This window comes from Ixodes scapularis, unplaced genomic scaffold, assembly GCF_016920785.2.
Source record: "Ixodes scapularis isolate PalLabHiFi unplaced genomic scaffold, ASM1692078v2 PGA_scaffold0__279_contigs__length_252992795, whole genome shotgun sequence".
In the NCBI taxonomy this organism is placed as follows: Eukaryota; Metazoa; Arthropoda; class Arachnida; order Ixodida; family Ixodidae; genus Ixodes; species Ixodes scapularis.
The window spans coordinates 13,749,849-13,768,610 of record NW_024609835.1 but is presented as its reverse complement, the minus strand read 5'-3'; the positions used below and the strand labels follow the sequence as shown (position 1 = coordinate 13,768,610).

The window sequence follows — 18,762 nt, the reverse complement described above, 5'->3', positions numbered from 1 at the left end:
AATTCCGGAATGTTGGGCGGCGTGTTTCTTTCCCCAACGGAGGGTCAGCGCAGATCATTCTTTAAATTACTACTAAATTGGTCAGTTTCAAACGCGTTCAGCATTGTTTACTTCTCCTGGTTTTTACCGTCTGCGAACTATAGCTCTTCACCCAAAAGGAGTGAACTCAAGAAGCGAATTCCATTACGGTATTTTTCTTCTTTTTTTAGTGGTTCCTCGAAGTGCAGAATGCGTAAATTTCCGGCGTGCACTCCGAAGTTTTTGCATGAGTGCTCGCTACTATGCTCTTGGAACTCCAGTATGTGTTTATCAAGTTACAATCGCCGTCTGAACTGTTGTCTGCGAACTACAAGCGAAGGGCAGCCCAAGTTCCATCCACCCGTCAGATAACATTGGTATATTTTGCCGATGTATCGGGTTTTATCGCGTTTTATACTGCATACCACCGATGCTCATATATAAATGTCGAAAATACACGCGAAGATGGGTGCTGAGTGTGTTAATTTTTCGGCAAACTACTCTCCGAAAATGGCGATATTGGGAAGCGAGGGAAAGCAGAGAGGGTGTACGCATGCGCAGAGGCTCACTGGAGAAAGGTCAATGATTGGGATATATTTTGGGTCAAATTCACCAGTAATTATTGGCAAAAACAAAACGGCGTTCATACTTGTTATTGAAGCAGAAGCAGCATTGCCATTGGACCGGCACAGAGCGGTCATCGTGTTGTCTGAGTGACTAAATGAACACTTGGAAGGTCTTCCATGTGCACAGCGGGGCAGGATTCCTGTAGACAATTTGAGAGTGTGTGTTGCGCTTCGTACCAAACTCGTACCGGACTTAGAAATTAAAAAAAACAAAAAAACGTTCTAGTTCAAAAAAAAAAAAAAAAAAGGCGAAAAAAACAATTAAACGCAGTGTTCTCGCCGCAGGTGGGTAAACCTTTCTCGAGCCACAAAACGCAGTACTAACGCGATAAAAATCGAACTCTAGACGAGATAATAACAATTGAAAGAAAAACAAAGTAGTCGAATCATGGAAAAAGCCCTCACTGTTTCCTTTTTCGACAACACCCGCAGAGAGTTCGGTCACGCTAGCAGCATTCTCGGACGCCCTTGTCCCCGGTTTGAAGCGAATCCGCGAGGTGCAATTTTCTCGGACGCCGTGCTCGACGCAGAAACGTGTTCGGAATGTGGATAGTTGAGCCGAAATGAAAAAGAACTTGTGTCGCGATTCCACTTTGGACAACCACTATACACTCGAGAGTGACCCTTGTCGCCTCCCTTTGTTGTCGTGTCTCCTGGTGCCCTTTCCTGCTTGGATGGTGAAAAATCATCCGTATTATCTGACATAAAAATAAGAGGAAGCCCCAGTACAGTCCTACGAAACATGCTGGCTCGCGCCTAGTTTTAAAGGCGCACTTTTTTAGGAGGAACTTAGGTTGAATATATACCGCTCAGAATTAATTTTTGATGTTCATAAATTACGAAATACAGGGTGTCCCAAACATGTACAAGGTTGTTTTCTCCGAAAAAGTGAACTACGAATCACCGAACGCTATTCTCCGCCCAAAACTGACGCAAGCGGTCGAAACGACACACCAGAGTTTCAAACTTACCGTGAGCTTACACAAACGCTATGAGTGATTTTTTTTTTTTTTTTCGAAGTTTCTATGGGAAAATGGCAGCCGACGGAGCTTTCGAATACGTGGAGCTGAATGACGCCAGTCAGCGGAAAGAGGCAAAAACGGGCCCTATTTTTGTATTCAAATTTTCGGGAAATCACTTATTGATTTTCAATGATATAACGGTGAGTCCTTAAACTTTGGGATCTGGTTAGAACCGCTACCTCTACACTCCGACGGAGAATGAGCTTTCGGCAATGCGTAGTTTATTTGTTCGGTAAATATAAACCCATAACTTTTTTATACCCTCACGAATTTTTTTTTCTCCACGAAATGGCAATCAGAAAGAGAAGGGAGGAGCGAGCAGCGTTCGCTCTTTTAACTTCCAAACAGAAGGGACCACGTGATCTGGCGCCTACTCCGCAAAGGTTGATCATAGCCAGGCACTAGGGCTGGAAGAGCACGGGGAACGTGCCGAAATCCCTATATTGTTAGAGTTCGGCTATTTCCGTCTCCGCACCGATTAGACACCAGTCTCTACACGAATGTTTGCCGAGGCGTTGATTGCTAGGGACACACGTCGAGTGTTCACGCAATGCACCTGTCCCATCAGAGTCGCTTTCTATGATAGCCGCCGGGTGGTGCACAAAAACACCCGATGTCAAAAGCCCCGTGTCATATGCCACGTGGTCAACGCCCCGGCCTTTTTGCCCCACTTTAAAAAGCCCCAGTTTCAAAAGCCCACGACGCGAATCCCCCGTGTCAGATGGCAGGGTCCTCAGCGCGAGGGCGGAGCATTCTGCTTTTAACTAAGAAACAGTGAGTGTGCACGCGAGGTTATGCAGCGTAGTCATGCCGTATCCGGGACTCAAGTAAGAAATAATTGGATAACGCTTCGCGTTCTTCGGGCGTACGCTATACACATTCACGTCCTGTGACGTTACAAGGGAGAAGCGGCAGAAAATATCAGTCACTGGCAAAACATTTAAAGTTACAGCTTCTATAAATAAGCCTTGTACCAAAGCTTTCGTTGACTCTGAAGCACACGCGGATTCACAGCTCCAGCGGTTCTGTCCAAATTGTTAAGCCGCAGCTCATGGCGCCGTACTTGCTACATATACAGCACCAAACACTACTTCCATTCTTACGCTGTCTTAAAATATTTTTATCCATCAAGGTAGATGAAGTCTATAATTCTACGTCTGAGTATACTTTCATGACAGCAGGGTGCATCGCTTTATGTTGCTGTTTCCTGCACTTAAAAAGCCTTTGTAGACCCTCAAAGGATTCGGTAAATACATAGAGCAGTGCTTTTTGAAGCGCGAAGAGGATGGGAAGGGGGCAATAAGGACGGGGCTTTTGGCACTTGGGAAATACAGGACGGGGTAAATGAACGCGGGATTTTCGAAACGTAGGGATAATGGTGCGGGGCTTTTGCGACGGGGATTCTGCACGCGGGGCAACGTGCTACCCCCCCCCCCCCCCCCCCCCTGCACTTTCAGAGATTATACGCCTACTCTGCGATACCCGTGACTACCGTAATATAGCGAAAGATAACCCACCCCTATTTTTAACGTGATATTTTTTTGAAGTACAAAAAGACAGTATTTTTTTTACTAATGGTAGTGCCCTGGTAAAATGGTGACCTCGGCTTTAATGGGGTTAGTTAGCTATGGCGGGAGATAAGCGAACATTAATGACGGAAAGGCCTTTTGTCCATGCTCCATTGCCCCTCAATGTGAAAACAATTTTGTCAGGTTCAGAGGGTACGAAAATATTATATTACACATTTTTTTAATTTTTTCACCGCTCACCGAAAGTTAGCACACTCCTGATTTTCACAGGATTTGCGCTCGCTTTTATTTGAGCTCTCTCTCGGGATGTTACTGTAGGTTAGCAAAATGCGCGAAGGAGAAAAGAAATATATCGTTGAGTGACGCTACGTGCCAGTATACTTGTACAAGTACTGTAGTGCCCGAAACCTCGAATAAATTTAGAAACATTCCAATTTTATGTTATTACACTGCTCTGGCGATAAAGTTAATATGTAGTGTACCAGTTTCTTCAACAAAATCAGCTTCTGCAGCTATTCTCAAAGTTCAGTATGCACAGCGACAGTTATTAGAGAGAGGCTTTAAGAGCGCAACCTCAGACAGATGACGTGAATATGCGCCGCACTGAGTTGTGGATCGCTCCCGCCGGTGATAGTTAAGTTACTTGAGAGAGTGAAAATCGAGGAACCGAACAGTTTTGCTGCTAGTAGAGTTTTCACGAGATAGGTCTAGAATCTTGTTGGTTTCTAGTTTTAAGCGCCTTTTTCTACAGGCCTTATTTGAGAAAGCACTCAAATACCTGTTGCCATTTCTGCTTTCCTCTGGGACCTATTGAGCCGGGTTGACAACTTCAGCTTACTGCAATCTACAGCGACGTAAGTTCCCGATCTATGCAAGACGCTGTTGTCATCAACGGGAGTTCGCAAATGACCCATAAGATATATAGCTCGGGTTTCGTCGGCGACGCAAAGTTTGAGAAGTGCTGGTCTAGATTCGAAAAGGGTGGGAATTGCTTACTGCTGTCAGTGGGCGCTCTAACCGAGCTTCTCCTCCCTTTCGTTCCCGGCCAGGAGCGCCGCAGCTCGGAGCACGTGGAGCGAAAGAACGCGCTGCTGAAACCAGGAATCCCAGATTCAATCCCCCCCCCCCCCCCCCCCCTTGCCAGTTTCAATCTGGATGAGCATTGCCGCGCAATCTTGAGCCACAACTGCTTGAGGCGCGTTAAAACCCCGAGCTAGCTGCGGTACTGCACTGGCTAGATTTCTCATCTACAGCGTAAACCAGTGTCGCCGTACCTCAAAGAAAGGCACACCTGATGATGTCTAAGCATGTACGCTAAATGGTGATGGGGGGGGGGTTTGTTGCCTCAGCGTGCGTCGGAGTACACCTTTAGCATAATTAGAAGTCTGAGCCCCTCGAGGGCTTGCGTGCCCCGGTCGGACATCCATCACTCTTTCAGGTGTTTCTTGTAGATGTTATAATTGTTGCAGCGCACTGCGAGAGTCGGTGAGCACAGTCACCGGCTGCGGTGTACATTTTTAATGGCGCGCCGTGCTCAAGCGGCAGAGGTATCTGCACTCGAGGAACAAACTCGTTTATTGACAGCACGAAAAGGCTCACCTGCTGGTTCTCTTTTCAAGCTGGGAAAACACGAACGAAAAAAAAAAGATATTTAGTCATTTGATTAGTAAGTGCTCAAAGTAGCATACAAAAGCAAAATGTATGGATTTCACGGGCAAAATAAGGGTCACATAAAAAATGATCCGAATATTAGTATTTATAACCATTTTCCCTTAATACGCAATTCATTACCTTTCTGTTCATCCACAATAAAAAATAAGGACGGAAAATATACAGGTTGGTGCATTGCTTTCTACTTCAGGATTCTTCCGAGATTTACTAAGGACCGAGAGCCTTAGTTATAGTAGCGATTATACCTAAAGATGAACAGCCTACTGCGCCTCTTCAACCGATAAACATATTTTGGCAAAGTGGTGGTGGTTCTCTCTCATTGGTTCTAAATCACGTCCGGAAAGACTTCTTGATGTTGGTAACAGTGTCTGGTGAGGTGTGATATGATATTGTCGGTGCCGTTCTCGCGGTACATGGAACTGGAGACAGGAATCGATTCCGTAAAGTCACAATGCACTTGTTGTCGTTTTAAGCGTTGAAACAATGGGAAGAGCGAAAGGTGCTTCCGAGGCAATGCTGAAAAAGTGTTATTGCAAAAATTCTTACCTTTCGAGACAGCAAAATTTCTGTGAAGATTTACTTTATTTGTTCAAATTTTCTTTTACCTCCCCTCCAATTTTATATATTACAGTTTGGCTGTTTGTGTCTCAAATTGGATATCTTTTTTTTCACATTTAAGCCAATTTTTATCACTACTATCCACAAAAAGTTCATATATTGTCGAAAAATGGGCGCTGTACTTAATTGGATTGGAAAAGAATAATTAAGCAAAATGAAAAGGGGAGGGGGGTTTACAAACCACAAGTAGAAGTTTTTATCAGGAGAAAAAAATGCAGTGCCTGTATAAAATTATTTGATGCCTACATTCCTGAAGTACCAATGCCTTTCACCAAATCTGCCCGCATAGTCAGCTAATAAGAAAACGCCCTTATTCTAATATTTTAGTTTATTTATCTTCTTTTTGAATACGTTTTTCCGGGTGAGAACAGTCGTTCTTTTTTGGTAACCAGTACAGATGACTTGGACAGAATGTCTGGAATGGGGGATGTAAGAAAATTAGTTTGTGCTACGTGTAATTAGGTTAATAACGGGCAACGTTAAAACGAATACCTAAGAACTAACTCTCATTGGCAGCTTCAAGATAGAAAACGTTCTGTTAGAAGATGATTTTTTTTAGTACTAAGGGAACTCGATTCTGTAATATAGTAATATATAAAACCATACGGGTTCCACCTCCTGGCCGGTGCTTCGGTACATGAAATTATGACCCGAAAGCATTCGTAAATTACTATCGCTATGCATTCTCCTGATTCGCGAAAAATTTGAATTATAGAAAGAAAAAACAAGCATGTCCAAAATCAATGTTTTCTAGCACACTTAACTTCCACACAAAGAGTCTTCATGTATTTGCAAAAAGAGTGCAGGTATACCGTGTTTCAAACTGCTACTCATAAAGTTTTTTGCTGCAAACGTGTCTTTTTTTTTTTTTTTTTTTCGTTATATGCTTATGATTGGTGCTTCCTAGCTTGAATGTCGCCTTATTGTTTCCCTTTTTCTTCTTTCATATTCACTTGAGTGCTGTCGTTTGTTCGTTCCACTTTTGATGTCCGATTGCTGCTCTTCAGTCCTCCGTTCAGCAATGTGTGAATGCGCCGGTTTTACTCGTATATTTTGAAACCGTTAATACTTTGACAGATTTATTTATTTGCAATTTACGGCGCTTACCGAAACGCTACCTCGGGAAGGCAAACTAACAACAAGTATTTTAGGCAAGTGAGCAATTTAGCCATTCATAGAAAGCTGCAAAACGTCAAAAGTGGACTCGAAAATCAAGGTCACTACGTGACAAAAAACAACAACAATGTAAAAGCAAATTAAGCAACCAAATAAAAAAAGAATTAAAAAGCAAGGCAATCGAGTCAGAGAACAAGGTTAAATTTTAGGAATATTGAGCACATTCCTCCTAAAAACCAAGCCAAATAAGCTTTTTAATTCCTGAAATTTTGAAAATGCCGTTATGCACTTCTTGTGTAAAGCATTTGAGGAGTCACATAACGTAGAGGTTGACGTGTATCATTTCTAATATTTTTATTCTCCACAGGCAAATTACGTTTATAACACTTTGATCTGACTGGTATATGGTATGTGACATCAGTTCACGTAAGGCTAATAGGGAAGTAGAAATAAGACGCCTGGGCATTACAGCTTGGGTCTCAAACACGCAGCCAGCGGCCTGCTGAGACGCGGCCCGCATTCATCCGCGGCTGCGACCCCTGTTCCCTTGACTCGAGCGCCACACGTCTGATCGTTTCATGTCGTCCACTCATTTCCACTCGAAATGTAGCTATGCTCTTACGACGTGTTAGAATATTTTGCACTATTCTGTTATATCTTTTAATGGAGTATTGTTTGGTCCTAACTTTTGTTTGTAACTTCTTCCTGATGGTCATCACCTGTACGACAATCCCCCTCTAGGCTACAAACGCGAGTCTTTTGCTCATGACGCACCTCGAGTTCCCGAACACTCGCTAAGCAGGACCAACTGTCAAACATAAAGCTCCAAGCGCACGCTTGGGACCGAGAGAAATGTCAATTACAGTACAAATATTGTCTGATTTTCAAGTGAATTGAACGACAGGGAAGCGACAGTGTGCTTGCGTCGGTTAATCATTATATGTCTGGGCCCACGGTAGATAATCGAAGCAAAATATATCAACGGCAAAAAGGATGATTTACAATAAACAACGAGCACGAGCTGCCCCCTTCTCTAAAGAAACAAAGACATCTGGAGTGTCGTTTGGAGACTTAGCTCCTTTGCAACGTAAAACACCATTGCTTTTTTTTGTTTTTAAATATTTTTTTTTAAAGTTGGCTTTGGAGTTTTTTTGGGTGGACTATCTGGAGCCCACACTTTAATGAGTTTGAGACCCCTGCATTAGAGTCATTCAGGGCTAGAGAAAAGTCGTCTTCCTTTGAAATCGAAGGCGATTTCCAAGTTGCCTTCGGTTTCAACTAGCCTGACTTTAGAGGGTTCAACTCAACTTGCTTTGCAAGCTGAGTTGGGACCTCTAAAGAGGACGAAGAAGTTTTTGTTTTGCTAACTGAACCTTAAAATAAACCATTTTCTTACATAGAACGCGCGGAAAAGGAATTACTTTGTTGTTCGTTTACACGGGTAGTCTCTCGCTTTTCAAGATATATGTTAGCGATGTTCAAATTACTTTTTTTTATCAAGTTTTGTTTTTCACTTTGCCCGGGCAAGGAAACGATTCCCTGACTGGGACGAATCATGCGCATAGCAGCGCTTGCCGGGGGCTGAGATCAGAGCTTGCCGTAAGCCCCAGAGAATGCTACGGAGGAAAATAGAAACCGATAAAAGCAGTAGCTGCTTTGGAACATAACGCACGACACTGTCGCTTCACATGGCACTGTGTGGTAACGCGACATCATGACGTGAAATGACACTGTGATGTCACATGACGTTGCATGTGACGTCCAGTGACACGGATCGACGCCACGTCAAGCGGTCGCTCACGTGACGTAACGTGACGCTACGCCATGACGACATAGAGGACCCATAAATGTATGCATTTAGAACGCCTCTGGGATATGCTTTTTTTTCATCTTAGTTGCTGTCGAAAGTTCGCCTTATTTCAACATTGATTTTAGTACAGTAATTTGTGGGGATAGGTTGTGCATAACTAGACACAAATAAAAAAGCGGAAAAGAAACAAAGTGAGTGGCTGCCTGTCCCGACTGCTCTCTTGTCTTTGTCTTTTTTAGCTATTGTATTTGTACCATATTTTTAAAAGTTTCTAGAGCCGCCCCGATTTTTTTATGTGACAATGCATCATTTATACTTATTCCTAAGTAATACTGCTTCCCGTTTCTTCTGCGTATCGAGGCTTCTTTCGTTGTTGGTTGTAGTACTTCCATTACTATACGGCGAACATCACGTTCAGCAGAACACTATTACTTTCGTCGTTTTTGAAGCTCGCGTTCATATTTCTAATTATCGTTTTTTGTCCCGTTTCCAGGTCACCCTTCGATTTTACCTTGAGTTTCTCTTTGTTTCTTTTTCGGTGGAGTTCGAAGGAAGAGAAGCATCTGGAAAGATTACGGCCCTCAGTCGGAAGAGACTATTTCGGCGACGACCCTTTCTCCTTCGAGCTGACCGATTATTCTTCCCTAATGAGAAGTGATGTTTCGTGCTTAGTGGACGGAGACGTGGCTTCTTCCGCCATTTTTATTTTTTGGTTTTGCCCACTTCTTTTGGCCAACATCACCGGGGGGGGGGGGGGGGGGGAGGGGGGGGGGGGGCTAAAAGTAAGCTTATCGCCAGGTTCCCCCCCCCCCTCCTTTTTTTTGAGAAAAAGAAAAGCGGGAACAATACGAATGGCGGATTCTTGCGCCATTCCTCACACTCGCGAGCGAGGAGAGAACAAGCATGCAAAAGAGGATTGGCAGAGAAACAAAAACAAGTAACGCAAAGAAACCATGGGGTTCGACACGGACGCCTCACCGTCGCGATATTCTTTATGGTGGGAGGAGAGCAGAAACGCAGTCCCCGTTTGACAGTGCAAGCTGCATCCATCATCGCCGCTTCCCACGCCTGGCGGATACTTAAAATTCGGAATTCGGTGACAGAGGCGCCTGTTTGTCCCGCCTGAGGGATGAGGGTCCTCAGTCGGCCCGCTTCAATACTACGTCACGAAGACGCAAAGATCGAGACAGGATGTCAGAAAAATCTTCTGACAGTATTTTTGTTTTTCTGCCGACATGTTTTATTTGTTAAGAATATCCAACCATACTGTCGGGGGGATTGCCGAATACCTCTACGAAGATGAGAATGCCGAATCGAAAGGCTCAGGATTTTTTTCTTCGTGGAACACACGGTTCAGGGGGAATAGTTAAACCTCAGATAAACAACAGAAAGTGCAAAGGAAGATGTAAAAGGTGGGCACCCCACAAAAACACACACACAAAATTGTCGTTTCTTCAGATTCTTGTTTGTTTGTTTTTGCTATTCCCCTTTTCTATTTTCTCCAATTATGCGCACTCTTAATTGGCGCTTAATTGGCTCCTTGCCATTAGAGCTTAGTGAACTGCCTCACAAGCAGATTTGCACGAGGATATTGTTCAGCATGTTTAATGGAAAGCTCGACGCTCGAAAACGCGCAGTAACAACAATCTTGTACCGCATCCTAGACCCAAATTCAAGACATGATGGTGCAGTCGTTTCTGAGACGCACAGAAGTGCAACCTGTCGTTGAAAGCTGGACTGGGTTGCGACACGCATCTCTTCTAGGCACACTTGATAAAGTGTTTCTCCATTCCTCTTTTTCATTTCCTTAATTGTTGCGTCTTCTTGAACGGTGTGGGAGCCAGCGTGACATTCTATACGGAGTGCAAGTTCGTCTGCTTCATTTGCTGGGGGTTGTGGTGACGTCAGAACGCCGAGCTCCGATTGGCTCTGATTGAAGGATAGTGGGTAGACCTCAATGCAGCTTGCTTTCAGGTCTACCCACTATCCTTCAATCAGAGCCAATCAGAGCTCGGCGTCTTTGTGACGTCACCGCAATTCCTGCTTAAGAAGCAGACGACTTGCTCTCCGCATTACCCTCTCCCTGGTTCTCCTCTCGTTCCTTTCTTCTTGGCCCTCTGAAGGCTTCGCCCTAATCTGCTTGCGCCACCTCCTCAATATCATCCTTTTATCCCAATCGCAAAGCCCATATAAACTAAGCCAGGGATAAAAACTCAAATACCGATTCGAATGATTCCCAACCCGCCAGAAGTAATGGCTATCTGTCTCTGCAACTCAACCTATTTCGATAAGTGGGGCACAGCGAGCCATTTTCGTTTAATTAAAAAAAGAACATCTACTTCTACTTTGTTTCCGTGGATTTCAATGCTTCACCTTGGACTATTTCAGTGTTACTGTCGGCTTTGGAACCTATATACCAGTGCTTTTTTAACTACAAAAAATCCCCCCAAAAACTACACATTTAGTTTTAAAAATAAATTACGCAATGCCGTGCGCTCATTTTTCGCCCGAATGTAGCGTTAACGATTCAAACACAAAGCCAACGTTTCAGAAATAAACGTGATCTTAATCAAAATGATGCGATTTGTTGAAAATTTCAATTGAAATATGGCAGCCGACTGAATACGGCGGCCATTTTTTCAAAAAACGGGCCCCATTTTGCATTGAAATTTTTAGCATAGCGTAGTTTTGGATTGAGATAACGGTTAGTTCTTGAACTTGCATCTAGTTCAGACAGACTAGTGCTACATTTTGGCAGAGAGTGAGCCTTAGGCAATGCGTAATAAAAATAAATAAATAAAAAAAAGTTTTGTAAAGTTGTTTTTGGGAACACCTCGTAGATAGCGCATCTTGTTCGGCAAGAGTAAAAAAAAGAAAGACTGAATTTTGATTCCGCGCACGTTTTTGTCCCATGGGTTTTAAAGGGTCAGTAATTCGTACGATATGCCAAGTATACTATAACCAATATTAAAAGCAAAAAAAGTGAGACTTCTCATTTATATACATATGTGCCTATTTGTCCTCCACTTATTTTTGTTATCCACTCCAGACTCATTTCAGTTCAGTTGAGGTTGTACGGTATAAAGCGCTTACGACCCTATTCTATGCAAAGGTATGTAGAGGCTATATTTTAAAACTACTTGGAAATTATCTTAGTAAGCTTAAATATTGCACGGTTGACAATCGTTTTCATGCCATTTTCGGTACGGACTAAAACAACCCATAGACATCGGGATGTAAACAACGATGAAAGTAAAAACTCACAAACACTATTGATTTAGGTGACATGACGGCAGGTATAGCTATTTAGGTTCCAAAGAGAACGAATACCGACGACCCCGCGATCCCTACGAAATAAAATTTTAACGGTTCAGAACTTATCCTTCACGCAAACTGCTAGCCACCTCTGCCACGCCTCTAAACACTCGAATAGTAAGGTTGCTTTAAGTGTTTGTAGATGACCCATCTAGCGTGACAATATATACTCAAAAAAAAAAAAAAATCTCGGCATGTTTTATATTCTAGTTTTATTCTGTTTTTATATCTTTCATGCTTCCGAAGCCAATGGTGCTGCGGCTGGAATCCATAGTTTAAGCAGCAGTTATGACCAGACTAAAATGTCAAACAATCGAGCCAGGAAAACCATATATCTCAAATCGCCCAGCAATTGTGTTGCGACGTGAAACATTCTTGGTGTAGCGCTAGTAAATTCCAGGCATTTCTTCTCGAGCTGTGCCTCCGCGTCTCTCCACACCCCTTCACTCCACACCCCTTCACTCCACACCCCTTCACCCCCCTGACTCCACCCACCACTCTCACCCCATTGGTTGCTCTCCACCCTATGGAGTCATTCACTCGTTGAGCATCGACTTTCCCTGTCGGGTCGGCTTGTGTCCGCAGAGTATGGGAGTGATGACTTGTTGCGTGAAAACTGATTTTATGTGTAGGTTACGTGACATCAATTTTCCCGCTATATTTAGCGGGGAAGCTGAATTGGAGTATAGATCACGTGACCATGTCACGTGACGTCAATGTTTTCGTTAAATCTAGAGGGGAAACTGATTTTGTGTTAAGACTGATGACTGGGCGAGATGGCGGCTCATATTGTCTAACGCTACAGTGCGGAAAAGGAAACAAACTCAAGGACACAGGCATACGTAAACAAAATCACAATCGCTCAGCGTTGTATTGATTATATTCTTCTTCTACGTACAAAGAGCAAACTTTGCACGTAAAAGATAATCAATACAAGCCAAGAGTTGAGTCTGCGCTGAGGGGTTGTTTTTGTTTTTCTTTTTTTCTTTCTAGTGTGACTGTGTTTGTGAGTTTTGTTTTCTTCTGGTGCGCTGTGATGTTAAATAAGATCAAGTCGTGTACAGGTCACATGACACGAAGCACCGTGACGTCATATTTCCCCCTTAATTTAGCGGAGAAATTCGCGGTTATGCTTGTTGACGCTTCACTTCACCTGAAAACCCAACCTATAAACGTTTCATGTTAAAAGAAAATAAATGCAAACGACAGAAGGCACAAACAGGTCACGAGGTGTCTGGAAAGATTGATCCAAAGACTCGGACGCTTATCATCGTCCCGGATGACTTGGCTCGGATGACACTCGGTGTCTGTTTCTCACGTCATGTCGCTGTCCGGGCCTCCCAAAAGGGCCGTCGTTGCAGACAATTAAACAACGAGTCAGCAAGTACTCGGACAACCGTGTAATCGATCGGAGCAAACAGAACGGGAGTATTCGATGCACGGCCTTCTAGGATTGCCTGCAACATCATGTGGGGGTTTGGTTTTAGAACCGGGCAATTAATAAAAGCGCTTCCGCGGCCGCTGATGAGACGTCAAAGCTCTTTGTTGGGCGAGACTTGTCGACAAAATGGCGATCTTTGTTCGCGAATGCGAGATTGGGATATTTTTGACGAGACCTTCTAATGTACAAACGGGTGCTGCCGGAGATAAGCCGAGCACTGAAGGGGTTGCCGTAAGGGATTTTATTATTATAATTAGTGCAGGCCTTTTCTTGAAGGCCATTACAGGAGAGGTTTAAAATTTAATGGTCAATTGCACGAAACCTGTAATGGCATAAACTTATTCTCAAAAATTACAAAAAAAAAAGACATTTAAAATATTTTTCAAGAATGGATCAGCGGGTAGCTGTTTGTGCACAGGGGTAATGCCAATCGACATTTGCTCACAACTTGTGCGAAGCTTGCTTAGTAACGACGCTAACAAGGCAATACACAGCCTCCAAATCTTCAATCTCCAAATTTGTTTCAACGGTTGTGCCGAAAAATATCAATAGACTTTTTCCAAAATCGAAGCGCCCCATCCCGGCGAGATACCAAGCTATGGGAACCAGTTGGCCACTCAGTTTCGGTTTCGATTAAGCAGCTTCATTTCATGCCATCGCGCCGTGACCGAATGCGCTGCTTGCGTTTTCGGTTATCTGACTTTTCACGAGTGTACCATGCACTCATTCTCGAGCGATAGAAAACAAAGACAGGGGTACTTTCCTTAATTCCCGAAACACCGGATATTGTGTGTGCGTATGTAAACGTATGTAGTACGTAGCTTAGTCACCTCACCTTACGAGTACATCTTTGCGCTCAATTTCAATATTTCCATCTAGTACCAGTGAACTACGAGTGAAATTTGGTCACCTTGAGCCTTATACGTATTTTGTTTGCCAAACGTCCGCTTCTTGTTACTTCATTGGGCGAAAAGCAAGCCGCATTTTCGCAGGAGTATCAATATTGAGCCCAGCGTTGACGCATGAACTTTTAAACTACTGCACAAAAGTTATTACGATGTCTTCCTCTTGTCATCATATATATTCCACTCAAACTTTATGGTGATAGGAGATTAACTTTTCACAAACACTGAGATCGGCGGAGGCCCCAACAAGCGTCCCCTACTTATCGCTAAGCCTTTTTGAATGAGCTGTTACTGACGCCCAAGATCTGTGTCTGAACGGTGTGTCTGAAATTATCTCGGTATACTCAGTCAGGAAGAAAGCAAACACATAACAAATATTATGGCCATTAACAACCGTCAAATGCGTTTTGTATAATTTCGTTCGTTTGGCGCACCGCATAGGGGTTCACGCCAGTCCGGCCCACTACCGGTGAACGTCGCGACATTCTTCACACACCTGCTCGACTTTATGTTTGTGTGTGCGAATGTGCCTATATGATTGGCAGGATAACTTTAAGCGCAAATGCGATGTTGAATATTGGAATGCAAGCTCGTGGGGACTTTGCTCCGTGCACTGCTGCGGGTCTGTAAATATAATAGATAAAAAGTGTGTCCAATTTGAGCTTTTCAGTGGCGCCTCCAAATTTACTTTGCATATTCAGGCGTAGTGAGAAAAACAGTAATTCCAAAACGTTATATTTCGTCTATGGACACAAAAAAACAAACGAACTTCCTGACCAGCAACACGGTAAAGGTGCGAGCTCGATATATGCATACTTATTGGTTTTTACAGCTGTTTGACTCGTACACAAGCAAGATCCCCGAGCTTCGCAGCTTCGAGATTCCCAGCACTGGCTCCCACATACCTCGAAACGCTAACTGAACGGCTCGAGTACAAAAATAAAAAAAAGCATGTGTTAAGAGTCAAGACAAGCTATACGTCTCGGGCTTGAGCTAAAGCTTCGAGATATGGTCATTGAGGTTAGTTTAGAGAACAAAAAATGACGCTCTCGGGACCAGAAAACATGAGATACGCTCTGTGTATAGTCTCTTGTCGACGTTTCGATCGAAACCGAAACCATGCCACTCTCCTCCCTGGCCCACTAGTTCCCAGAGTGCAACGCGCGCAGTGTTGCATATGGAAGTAGGCTATTCATAGCCTATGAACCATTTTTGACAGCGGATCTGTTAAGGGCTATTTTCCCGAGGATCGTGTCCGCCAGCAAACAAATGCCGACACAACACTCTGGACAGCTACCGCCATCAATGAGCGACGGCGCCACCCAGACAACCGGCTTGCCGGTTGTCTGGTTGCCGCTTACATTTATGAAGAACTACGTATCTAGTATTAGATAACTTTCTACACGGGCATGGTTAGTAGATTTATTGCCATCGTCCTTGTCTGTCGAAAGTTATTTCTGAAATCAATTCCTTATGTCTGCTGTCTCCTTGAATCTGCTATATTAACATGTGCACAGAAATTTTCTTCACTTTTTGATCGTGCGCATAAGTGCACACGGATATCCAGCCGGTTGTGTCCATGTCGAGGGCAACTAGTTGGAAATAAAGGGTATTATTTACGTAAAATAACGATTAATCTCAATGTTTCCTTCCATTGGCACGTTCGTGTCGCTTCGGGAAAACTGTAGAAGGATTGACTCTCTTCTTTGTTAGAATATTTTCTCGAGTGAAATAATTAATTTCGTTAGACAGGCAGCTATCGTGCGCCTGCAAGGGAGCACATTGAATGCCTGTGAGCCCTTGGCGGCGCCTGTCGGGTACAGCTGTGGGTGACGAGCAAGCGGTAACGATGCGTGGCGGCGTTGAAACTGTGCCGTCGTGCTCGGTCCGGTTCACATGTCACTGAGGAGTTTTCGGAGATAATTTTTGCGCTCCGATAGCGATACACGATAAAGAATACAACGCTTGCGCAAAGGCGCCGGGAAAGTATCGAATACAGTATTTCGGGATTATTGTTACGGTCTAATATTACTCCCTTTTATCTCGGGCCTCGGTTTCGTTGCTGTGATGTCGACTGCCTGGTTGTTCAAGATCGGGGGAGGAGGCGGGGGGGGGGGGGGGGGGGGGGGGGCGATCATTGGAGTTTTGGGCAGATCACAGCGCAACGATAATAGATTGTAAGGCGTTGCTAAGAAAAGGATTGCAGGTTTAAGCGAGACAAATGTGGCGTATTTTTGCCGTAGCAACTGCATGTCGCCTAGTTCTTACTTTTATTTTTCGCATTGTAATGTTGAGTGCAGAAAGAAAAAAAGAACAGCCTCGAAAGGTCTTTCTCGCATGAAGGAGTCGCTACCCCGTGTGAAGACCGGAAACGATAAAAAAAGAGGGATCGGAAATTGAGTAGTTGTCCGATTTATGCGAACGAAGATTTAGGGCCGAACTCGGAGGGCGAATACGCCGCGGAGAAGCGAGTGAATTCCGCCCAGCGGCGTTCGCTGTGATGGCGCATTCGCACTGGCCGTTGAGATGCGTTTGCGAAGCGGTTTGCGGATGCTAGAGTTCCTGTATAGCTCCCCCTTCGGGTGAGCATATCGAGGAACTCTAGCGGATGCGGATGTGGCTCATGAGAAACCCCGTTCAGACACACCGAGATACGGCTTGTAGTTTCTCGGACATCACTCGTGACCTTTCGAGACTTGGGTTTGACAACTTTGACAGTCCAAAATACATTTTAAAGCAGGATCCGAAACCAAACTTTTGCCATTTTGCTATTGAAGGTTTTGTATCAGGATGTTCACTCGCAGCATGAGCTCAGGCAGCGAAAAAATAGACGTGGACCCGCAAAACGTGCCTGCGATTCTCTCGACTTCACACACAAGCAAAGCCCAGCCAGGCGCACATTGGTGACTCAGAAGGGGGGATGCCGCAGACCCTTTCTTCAGTGTGGGCCCTTCCCGCATGAATAGCTGACCTTGGTTTCGGGACAGAGGGCAAGCTTTGCCCCCGCGTTGTTCGTTTTTATCATTTTCGGAGTAGCGAGCGTCTCTGTTGGACCGTGGGGCGGGGGAATCTGTCCGCTACTAGCCGGTCGTGGTTTCGCTGGCGGCGGACTCTGCTCTCGTCACTCGCACGTCGATCGAGTCGGCTGTTTATTTATCGTTAAGCTAAAATAAACGCCGTTTAGAGTATCTGTGCATCGTCGCGTACCTACACTTTATTTCTTGAATAGAATCCCCTTATTTCTTTGTGTACTCGAAACGCTACAAGTCGAGCTAGCTCAGGTATACTCTGACAAATTTGGGGAAAGTAAATAAAGTATCTTTGAAATACCTGTACCTGTACGTGGGTACATTTTTAAGCGAGTACCTAGGTACGGATTAGGTACCCTTTCGTATGAGTAACTGTAGTTGTATCTTAGATACGTTTTTGAAGTAACTTTTACAACCCTGTTTAGGACTGCTGGGTTTGCGTCTGTTCAGGTGTCTCTCTTCCTCGGCGTTGGTCGAGCAACCAATCTATGAAGTAGACCAGGAGCTCTAAGCTGCACTCTCGAACCGCCGCAATAGCTGCAGCTGTGCTTGACCTTCGCGATGGCCAATCGCAGCGCGGCGCTGGTCATTGGCGGCTGTCAGCGATCTCGCCAACTTTTTCGCCGAGTATTCAATTTAGAGCTTCAGTAGTGCTCGACATTCGCTGTTGCCGCTTCCGATAAGTAAATGGAAACACGGAAGATTTCATCACCTGTTGGTGACCGTTTTTTTTTTTTTTTTGCAAAACAGCCTGCTCATTTGTCGAATAACGTGACTAATCCAGACCCTTCTCTCTCCCTTCTCTTCCCAGGCAACAAGTTCAGCTGCGACTGCCGCCTCGCCTGGGTCTTGCACCTGGAAAATGCCACCAGGAGCGACAAGTTCCGGCGCGAACTGCGACACGTCAAGTGCGACTTCGAAGCCCAGGGCAACCTGAGCAGCAGCAAGGTGTCCCGACTCAGTGCCAGTCAGCTGGGCTGCTCCGAGGACTATGTGAAACCCAGCTTCGGCACGGCATCGCGCGGCAAGGTTCCCCCGCGTCGTCCACCTGTCGAAGACATGGGACAACGCGGCGACGACGACGAGGGAAACAAGATCGTCAACGAAGGCGCCGTTTCGAACGTTCCTGACACGGTGACCCAAAATGAACGCGACGAGGACGCGCAGTCGATGAACAACGACGTGGAAGTAATGCTCAGCCAGCAGAAGGCGCTGCGCAAACATACTTCTAGGTCTCAGAAGAGCAACGGGAGTGCGGCTCGGGTGGCGTTTGCTCTTCACACACTCCAATTTTTGGGACTGGTTGCGTTCTCCACGACACTGTCTACGTGTAGGTGATCTATGAAGTAGCTGGTTAGTGGTCCTTTTGTTAAAAAAAAAAAAAATATTTGTGTTTGACGAGTGAGAGATCTGAGTGATAAGAAGATCGGATTAGTTGGAAGGCGGCGATCTCAGTTTTCTACGATTAGCGAATGGATGACGGATTGCCTTTTGTGCCACACGATTTTACTATCCCAGCCTCCAGCCAAGCAAGCCGGATCAAGCGTCCGATATACGGAGCTGTACAGTGAGAGTATCGCGCTAATTTAGTTTTGCGTCAAAGTTGTTGGTCACGGTGGCGTGGCCAGGAAATTTTAACGGGGGCGGCTGAGGTGCCTGGGA

At 44.8% G+C, this 18,762-nt stretch overlaps 1 protein-coding gene across 1 annotated transcript in view; it reads left to right on the top strand.

Moving 5' to 3' along the window:
- Positions 1 to 18,438, top strand: part of LOC120836271 (insulin-like growth factor-binding protein complex acid labile subunit) — a 34,459-nt gene extending 16,021 nt beyond the window's left edge. Inside the window, exon 3 of the mRNA XM_040218793.1 lies at positions 17,912 to 18,438. Coding sequence (XP_040074727.1) covers positions 17,912 to 18,438 — 527 coding nt within the window. The remainder of the gene's footprint in view (positions 1 to 17,911) is intronic.
- Positions 18,439 to 18,762: the final 324 nt, after the last annotated feature.